The sequence below is a fragment of the Antrostomus carolinensis genome, unplaced genomic scaffold, assembly GCF_000700745.2.
Source record: "Antrostomus carolinensis isolate BGI_N321 unplaced genomic scaffold, ASM70074v2 scaffold4329, whole genome shotgun sequence".
NCBI classification, from domain to species: Eukaryota; Metazoa; Chordata; class Aves; order Caprimulgiformes; family Caprimulgidae; genus Antrostomus; species Antrostomus carolinensis.
The window spans coordinates 37,615-46,844 of NW_010336267.1; the positions used below are offsets into that span (position 1 = coordinate 37,615).

Consider the following 9,230-nt stretch of genomic DNA (forward strand, 5'->3'; position numbering starts at 1 on the left):
ACAAAGAAAGTTTAACATCTTTGTTTCCATTGGTGTTTGCAGCTGCATGGTACTTTCCCAAGTTAAGTGCTTTTTTGACAGCCTGCAGCCCCTGTTTCTTGCACTGCTTCCCAAGGAGGTTCAAGCAGGCAAAGCTGGCGTTACTATTATTTTTTAAATTTGTGGCTGCTCTGCAGCGTGCACAAAGACATCAGCTATCCAAACAACAGGGGACAGTGGAGACTGTTCACTTACACTCCATTTATCAGAAGTTACAAAGGGACAGACATGGAATGAGGGGGAAGAGAGAGGATGGACACGTGCAGACAGGATTGCTGCACGCTGGAGAAAGACACCGTTTCCAGATCTGCTCTGTGTCTGCACGCTGCCTATTGATCGGCTTGCAGACCGACACTCGGCATCGCCAGCAGCTGTGCTGGGCTTCTCATGCAAAAAAGGCTGAGCTGGAATCCAGCTGTGGCCGAAGAAAGCTCTCTTGGCCATATCAGATGAGCAGAGACAAGGAGAAGCCCACATGTTGCTGTTTGCTTTTCCCTGAAGAAGCTGCACTACCAGCCCCAAAAGAAATGGTAGCAAAAACCATTGGTGCTGCAGAGGAAGCGGGTTACAGCACCTGTTTGTGTCACAGGGGTGTTGGGAAGTGTGTTTGATCTGCTAATGACTATATGGTCAGTTTAAGGTGTCAGCCATAAGTAAGTGCTAACAGATGACCATGATAGCATTAACATGATGTGCAAACGAATTGGAAACAAAACTCCAAGCCTCCTCAGCTCTAGAGGAACTGATGTTGAGTCTGAATTTGGAGGCCAACCATTTCTTTCTACAAACCAAGACAAAGACCTGGCTCCTGCCTGGTCAAATGATGATGTAGTGCTAAAGGTGTTGAACAAACCAGCGGAGGTAGTCCCTCAACTTACATCTGATCCTGCAAGGTGACCCTAGAAGCAATTATGCGAGCATGTCTGGTTGAATCAACACGTGGCACCAGGGCTTTTGATACTTCCTACAGCAACAGCAGGGCTTCATTTCTTCCTGGAAGCGAGACAGGATGGCTTCCTCCCCTCTCTAGCACTGTTAATTTCCAAGTTACAGCACTGCCTTTCTCTGTCACCTTGCAATCTGATGCCTAATTGGCTTTTCCTTGATAATCCATGTGGCTTCAAAGGCCACAAAAGTCCTCTCATCCCATGAATGAATCTGCAGATATGGGACCAAATTCATTCCTTGCTAAGGTCCATTGGAGTTAAATCTGGAATAAATCCGATAGTGCCATTGGATATGTATAAACTGGCTTCTGCATCTAGAACAGCCATTACGGAACATGCCTTCCCCTTTCAACTTCCAGTGTGTTAATTGCTGTCTCTCCTTTTGAAGGACGCTGAAAGCTGTGTCAGTTGGATGCAAGATGTACTTCTTGTTTCTATAAAACACATTGAGTTTTGCTTCTGAGGGTTTTCCTTTGGAGGAGAGAGGGGGTAGGATGGGGAGGGGAGGTGGAAGGGAATAGTTTTTCCAGTTCTCAGGCTTTGATTGTATATGCTGTGAATATGAAGGTTTGAAATGAAACAGCCAATAAAATGAAGTTTTAAAAATAAAATTAAGAATTTGAAAGTTTTAAGCTTTATCTTTTGTTTTTTTCTTTTCTTTCAGTAGTAGCTAATGTCTGGGGTTTTCATTGGTTTGTTCTGCCTTTGCAGTGCAAGCCAGCAGTAAGCCGAAGCAGGTCCTCCAGTTTAAGTCTAACAGTTGAAAGTGCTTTAGAAAGCTTTGATTTCCTGAACACCTCTGACTTTGATGATGAGGATGGTGGTGGTGTGGAGGTTTGTAATGGTGGAGGAGGTGCAGACTCAGTATTTTCAGATACTGAGATTGAGAAGAATAGGTAAGTCTGTAGCAACTGCCAGCTGTGCTTACGCCAAACTGATACCCTAGCTCTTTGTTGCTAACGGGGGATCCCGGTGCACACATTATTCAAGGAAGACTGACAAATCCTTGATGAATTTATAGGGTCTTTAGCTTCCAGGATCATTTTTTTCCTGTTCAAATATACGCAACCTGTCCTCCAAAAGAGAAGGGTAAATTAAATTAAGCTGACATCAATACTGGCAAAGCCTCTTCCTTGACATAGGTTTGGACCTGGCTTTCCTTGGATGTAATTACTAATTCCTCTGTGGTTTTTCCCCCCTCCCTTTGTCTTTTCTCTCTAGCCAAATGAGTCTTTGCAGTGGATTAAGCTTGTCAGTAACAGTAACACAGGGCCAGATTTAAGCAGCATGGTGTAGGTTTCCTTTGGAATGTAAGAGTGATGACTGGTACTCTGTTCATGGCCCTGCGTGTTATCTGCCCTTCTTTCATCACTTCTGGTCTTTCTGAGAAAAAAAAAAAAAGCAAAAAAAAAAAAAAGCTGTGCTGTTTGTGCTGTGGTCTGCCATTGTTGTGTAATCTTAAGATGCTGTGTTTCAATCATTAGATCCTAAAAGCACATTTGCATCCTCAGAGCCAACACAATGCCCAGCAGGCACATAAGTGGCACTAGAGCTATGAAAAAAGAAAATAACATGGTTCCCTAGGACCCTGCACTTTCCAGCCAGGGAGCTATACTTCTCACAGCTTATTGTGATCTGCTTAAAACAATTTTGAGTACAAACAAGCAACCACCATCAGTTCCCATCATCTCACTGCATGTCCTCTTTCCAGAATAAGACTTGGTGGGAAGAAAAACTCAGAAAAATGTGTTGCTTGCTAAAGTGGCACTCTGAGCTCTGTTCAGTCTGCGTTGATTTAAGGATCTAGCTTCAACCAAGCACTTTAGCATAAAGCTAATTTAAGCAGCAAAAATTAAGTTAGTTAATAAGATAACTTAGAAATCAACTAAAACCTAAAGTAGAAATTAAAATTTCATTTTTTCTCTTCTGGCTGATCCCCGGACAGTGTAGATTCCCGCTTCCATTTTTAGATGTGTAAGTCTGTGACTCAGTGTAAAGATTGCAAGTGTTGAAATTTCTGAACTTGCAGCCAAATACACTTACCATCTGGGGATTGACCTTGAGCTTTACATTTAAACACAGGGAAGACCATTTGGACAACAAGACAGTTTTGGAAATAATGATTTAAAACACAGTGAGATTAGCTTTACGCTCTTACAGAAACGATTGGCAAAGTGAGCTGTACACATTGTGTCTAAAACAGCATATGAAAACATCATGTCTCTTACTCCAGCAGTGGCTTTCCTTTCCTTCTGCATTAAATTTGGCAGCAAGAGGACACCGAAAGCCCAGAGCTGTTTTTAGCAGCTTGGTGCTTGCAATGGCACAAATTGTAATGGTGCTTAATCCAGAGCGACTGGGGAGATGAATTACCAGCAAATGGGAGAAAACACTGTCACCAGCAAGCGATAGTAACTGGGGGTTGAAAAGCCTTGCTGGTGAGGGCATCGCATGGCTCAAGGCAAACCAGTTAGGGGACAGAGAGCTGTCCCCTCGGTGGGTACAGCCCTTCTGCGCCCAGCCAGGGCAGCACTGCTCCTTTGCGATATGATGTATTCATCATGAGGTTTCTGGCTGCTTTTGGCTCTTCTGCCGTCTTCGTTGCTCGTCACCCAGAGTGAGCGTGTGTGTGTGTGTGTCTGCCACAGTGGTGGTCAGCCCTGCACTGACCTCCCTCCTTCATCCCTCCCCAGTTACAGGACGGAGCACCCAGAAGCCAGAGGCCACCTGAGCGAAGCTCTCACCGAGGACACGGGTGTGGGCACCAGTGTGGCCGGCAGCCCTCTGCCCCTGACCACAGGCAACGACAGCCTTGATATAACCATAGTTAAGCACTTGCAGTATTGCACGCAGCTCATTCAGGTACTGGGCCCAACTCATTTAGGGCATATATTTAAGAATCTTCTTGCAAGCATCAGTGTGCCTGCAACATGGGGTACGAGCAGGTTGGCAAGGTCAGCGCTGGTGATGGAAGGCAGCGGGAGTACAGGGCCGGGACAGGTGAAGGTGACACCAGAAAAGCCTCCATCAGTTCCATCCTGGCCCATCTGAGAGCAAACCTGAGGTGCAAACTGCGGGGCACTTTGCAGGTGCCACCCAGCAGGACTGACAGGCAGTGTGGCAGATGGCAGGGGCAGCCCCTGCTCTGAGGTACAAACATCCACGGGCTTCACCCTGAGGTCCTCAATGAGATCAGTCCCTGGTTAAGGCAGCCTATGCCCGCAGAGGTAAACCAGAAGCCTGTGGCCCCACTGTTTAACTGAGCCCCAGACAAGGTTGCAAAGTTCAAGAGCAAAAACTAATTTCTGCATGTGAGGTGGCGAGATGTCTGCCACACACACAGTGAGGGCAGCACATGACAGCTCCCCTGGGACATCAAAACTGCCTGTTCATGCTCACAGCTAACTAGCACAACCTTTTAGAGGGCTTTTTTTAGAGCTCAAGCACTGCAAATGTGATTTTAAACCTCCAGCAAGCCACTCTAGCAAGCGAGGGCATCAGGGGTTTTTTCCTGATGAATCAAAACGTACTGCAACTTCCTCTTTGCAATTATTTGACTCTTCCATCTTAGATATAACTAGCTTTATTTTCCCAAAGGCCCACTGAAGCAATGCAGAACGATCTTGAATCTGGCACTGTTCGTGCTGAGTTGGACACTCTGCTGGCTCACGAGTGTGAGAAAAAGGGAGATTTTTGGCTTAAATACAAGAGTACACAGTAAATATGCAGTTGGTGGAGGCAAGTTTGAACTATGTGCACACACAGAGCAGACTTGATATGAACAATATTTATGGGGACAGTTGACAAAGCGTGGCTGTCAGCAGCCAGGAGTATTAGCAATGCGAAACTACCAAATAAATAAAGGCATCTGGGTAGCTGAGGGGCTGGAACAAAGTGGAGAAAGAGCGACCTGTGGTCTGCTTCCAGACAGGTATGTCCTGCATGTTCACAGTCTATGTTATGCAAAAGTCAGACTAATATCCTTTTCTGGCTTTAAGGCATATCATGATGGGTTCCTTTAGCTTTGCAGAGTGTATAAATCAGAAATTACTTATGCAAATGGCTGCTTGGATACTCAAGTACCTGCATCTGGATGCAGATGTTAAAGATATAAGTAACAATGCCTGTCAACCAGGATCATAAAATAACTCAGAGACGAAAAACTTTTGAAGTTAGGTAGATCCCAAGGTTCCAGCGAATTTGCCATTGCACTTCTTCAGGTGCTAGGTGTTTTGTAGGTTTTTGTTTTCTTCTGAGGTTTGGGGTTGTTTTTTGTTTGTTTGTTTGTTCAATGACTCCTTTTCCTCCCTTCCCATTTGTCTCCACCAGCAAATCGTATTTTCTAGTAAAACACCAATTGTGGCAAGAGACCTCCTGGATAAGCTGTCCAGACAGATCCTTGTGATGGAGAATATCGCAGAGATCAGCACTGAGAACTTGGGAAACATCACCTCCCTTACTGATGGTAAGAGACAAGTTAGGGGGTTTCCTTCTGAAAACAGTTTGTTTGGGCACATGTGCCTGCTGAAACGATCGCTGTGCAGAGCTCACTGTCACTGCAGGAGATGCCACCGTAGTCAGGTCAACTCACGGTTACCAGCAGATGTAGCAGTCAGGGGCCTTTTTCTCTCTTTACTGCTAATATCCAGAAATAAGCAGGTGAGAAGAAAAGGACTTACCCTTATGCTGCCTGATGTGCAGGGTATGCACAGAGGTTGTTCCTGGAAGGAAGGATCCTTGTGGGTCCCTTCCAACTCACAACATTCTATGATTCTATGGGATCTGCCTCTGATAGTATAAGGATTTTCTGATACTTAAAAGAAAAGAATGAGACATCAGTGCCCAGACTGAATCAGTAGCAAATTTTCTCATGTCCTACCATGGGAAATTGAAAAAATACATAACAAGTTTCACGGGAGCATATGATCATGCTCTGTGAAGGTAATGGCACAGGGAGACCCATCAAATAGTAACTGTGGGCTGGGGTGAGATTTCCTCCACTCTTACCTTCTTTTCTCTTCTGGAAGTCGATGTGTCCAGCACGGCTTTGTTTCATTGTTAATTTTGTTTTCTCCTCCAGCAATTCCAGAGTTCCACAAGAAGCTGTCACTGCTGGCTTTCTGGATGAAGTGTACTGGCCCATCAGGAGTGTATCACACATCTGCAGACAAGATGATGAAGCAACTGGATATCAATTTTGCCACCACAGTGAATGAGGAGTGTCCAGGACTTGCAGAAACAGGTACCAACTGCTGCAAAAAAAATTGTATCAGTCACCAAAATAGAGAACAGTTGTGTACTGGGCTTTACTTAACCTTCATTGCTTTGTTTTCCATCCCTTTGGAGGTCTGTTTGGCCCTGACTCCAAAATCTCATTAGAAAACTAATGCTGCAACTCTTGAAACAGTTCTGGCCCAAAATAACCAGATCAGAATAGGAGAAAAAGGTGAGGTCAACAGAAAAGAACATATTGTTCTAAGGTTTATGAGCTAATCAGAAAGTAAGTCTATTCCCAAATACAGGTTTGTGAGACATAAAGTGATAATGTCCATGTCCCATTACAGGTCACTGGGATGGAATTAATCCATGCCCAAGTGAGTCTATCTGAATATAGGTTCCTATTTGGCGTGAGATGTACCACATTGACTAGCTCTCCCTGGGCTAGAATGAGGGTGTAGGGTGACTTGCTCAGGTGTGGGTACCTGCACTGATGATGCCTACAGGCAGTGTTTTTCATCCTGCTCCATGCTACAGCTCTCACAGACAGTGCTTCAGACTAGCTGTCTGCATGCCAGATGCTCATGCAGGAACATAAAAACAAGCAAAGTCAAATCCTGCTTCCGTGCACATCTCCCCTACTCCAGTGGCATTGCAGAGGTGCAGTGGGCAGTGCGCGTGGGTGTGTGTTTAGCAATTCAGGATATCGTTTGGGTAGAAAGGATCCTGTATCAGATAGGAAGCAGCACTAGCTGTCCATAAACTGCCAGAGGTTCATTGTTACTTACAAAGATATCTTCCGGTGGTGACAGCTAGACAGTTTCTAACGTAACCACAGCTGAGGTTAGAAATGTTGGGAAGTATCTGGCTTTGCAAATACGTTTCTTTCTTTCTGGCTTTCAAGTGGACTGCAGCATTTTGCCAGCAGCTTTTGCTCTCACTAACACATCCCTTTGTCTGCGGCTGCCTGCAGTCTTCAGGATCCTGGTGTCTCAGATCCTGGACCGGACGGAGCCTGTCCTCTACTCCAGCATGTCCTCCGAGATCATCACCGTCTTTCAGTATTACAACTATTTTGCCAGCCACAGTGTTAATGACCTTGGAAGCTATTTGCTGCAGCTCGCAAAAGAAGGTAGGGTGTATAAATTCTGGCGGCTAACGGGGGAGTACATCGGTGTCCTGAGCTCAGCATAAAACAGTTCAGCCCTGAGGCTGATTTTACAAAAGAAGCGGGAAAAGAGGCAAGGAAGTGCCTTGGATACTAAGTGTGGATGCACCTAAACAGTTGTATGTATCAAGAGAAAGGAGGTGATGCAGATAGATACACCTTCAGTCATTTCTATGTCCATATTCAAATACGAAAAAACTATGTGGAAAGAGTTAGCTTTTAGAAGATGGCTGGTGGTGGGGGGCTAGGCTCAAGGTCTGGTAAGTTTTCTATGTCTGCAGCTTGGGTGACCTTCTGGTCTTTCACCATCCTTTATGGAGAGACCTTCTGAAGAGCTGAGCTCTTCTCGGAAGCAGAGGGATCACAGCACCTCAGTGTTTGGAAGGCTCTGCCACTGAGAGCTAAAGAGAGGAGCAGATGCTTCACAGAGGATGATAGAATGCAATCCTTGGCAAGCCAAGTTTTCTTCTTTATTTGAGAGGGAGTTTGGGGAACCTTGCCTAGTTTTTTATTTTCATTTGGGCATACTGGGGAGCTTTTGTTCAAAAAACTGGAAGGAAAAAGGCATTTCAGCCCATCTCTGAAACACATTAGCTTTGGCTCTTGGTGGCAGTCATGAGTCTGCCTAGAAATAGTTCTCACAAAGATGCTCCAGAAGTTGATAGACTGACAATACTGGGTTTCACTTGCTATAGGGAGGATTTACATCTTCCAACAGAAAGTGAAGATTTGAGAGGTAGGCCCTTAGCTCTGGGTATACACAAGTGCTGCAGCGTCCCACCTAGCCCATCTACTCATCTTCTCTTTTGGAAGAATGCCTGAGAAACTGGCCCAACTTAAAGCCCAGACAACTCCCCATGCAGAGACACTGCAATATGGATCCATGGCAATTGCTCAGATGGTGTTTTTACATGTCCTTTGTGTGCACAGTAAAAATTGAGGATCGCTAGCAGGGAAAGGAGCAATCTGAAATATCAAGAGGGTAGAATAAGTAAAAAAGACCTTCCTCTTGCACTTCTAGCCTCTGTGGTTCAGGTACTGCAGTCAGTGAAAGATGGAAAACTGCAGCAAAATGTGGCCAAAATAAACTCCAACAACCTTCCACCACAGCAAGAAGTTTTAAGAGCTTTGGCTTTGCTTCTCAATGAAAATAAAAATGAAGTCAGTGAAACTGTGGCATCACTTCTGGCGGCTACTGCAGAAAACAGACACTTCAGGGAGAAGGTAAGTGGCAGAAAATCACGTCACATAAGAGATCTGTTATCATCGTGCCATTTTTTCTGTCTGTCTCAAATGTCTGTGTGTCTAAAACTGTTGCTCCAAGCTTGATTTAAACAGATCCAGAGGGATTTCCTGTCTAATTTATCTGCAAATATCCAGATCTGTTTCTGTCCTTATGCCAGTCCACTTCTACCTGTCATTACACTAAACAGGTACTAACCAAAACTCTGCAAATACTGAGTGCTGTGCTCTCCAGCCATCTTCCACACTTCAGCATTTCTGCTGGCCTGTCTCAGACTTGGCTTCAATCCAAGGTTTCAAGGCAATAGTCCCCAGCATCACCAGCACACAAAGATGTAGGTCTGAGATTTTTAATTTTTTCCCAAAGGAGGCTGGCATCTCTGGAACCTCCTGCCACTTTTAGAGGGGATCAACTGTCTTGGGCAAACACAGCTCGGCTGTGAGATCTGAGATTAGAGTCTGTCACAGATACTGAAGGCAACACGGGGCCAGATTAAACACAGAAATTAGAGAGAAGGCAGAAGAGGAATATGAAGAAATTAGGGGCTGGCTTCCACCCTTTCATGGCAGACCTTTCCCTTCTATCCTTCTTGTTCCCTGTTAGGAGAGAGGAAAAG

The 9,230-nt window shown here is 45.0% G+C and overlaps 1 protein-coding gene across 2 annotated transcripts in view; it reads left to right on the forward strand.

The window, feature by feature from the left end:
* The window catches only part of RIPOR2 (RHO family interacting cell polarization regulator 2), a 34,715-nt gene that overhangs the window by 20,477 nt on the left and 5,008 nt on the right, over positions 1-9,230 (forward strand). For both annotated transcript variants that reach the window (XM_010174766.1, XM_010174765.1), the window contains 6 exons: positions 1,698-1,882; positions 3,680-3,848; positions 5,316-5,451; positions 6,067-6,228; positions 7,177-7,335; positions 8,393-8,595. In XM_010174766.1, coding sequence (XP_010173068.1) covers positions 1,698-1,882; positions 3,680-3,848; positions 5,316-5,451; positions 6,067-6,228; positions 7,177-7,335; positions 8,393-8,595 — 1,014 coding nt within the window. The remainder of the gene's footprint in view (positions 1-1,697; positions 1,883-3,679; positions 3,849-5,315; positions 5,452-6,066; positions 6,229-7,176; positions 7,336-8,392; positions 8,596-9,230) is intronic.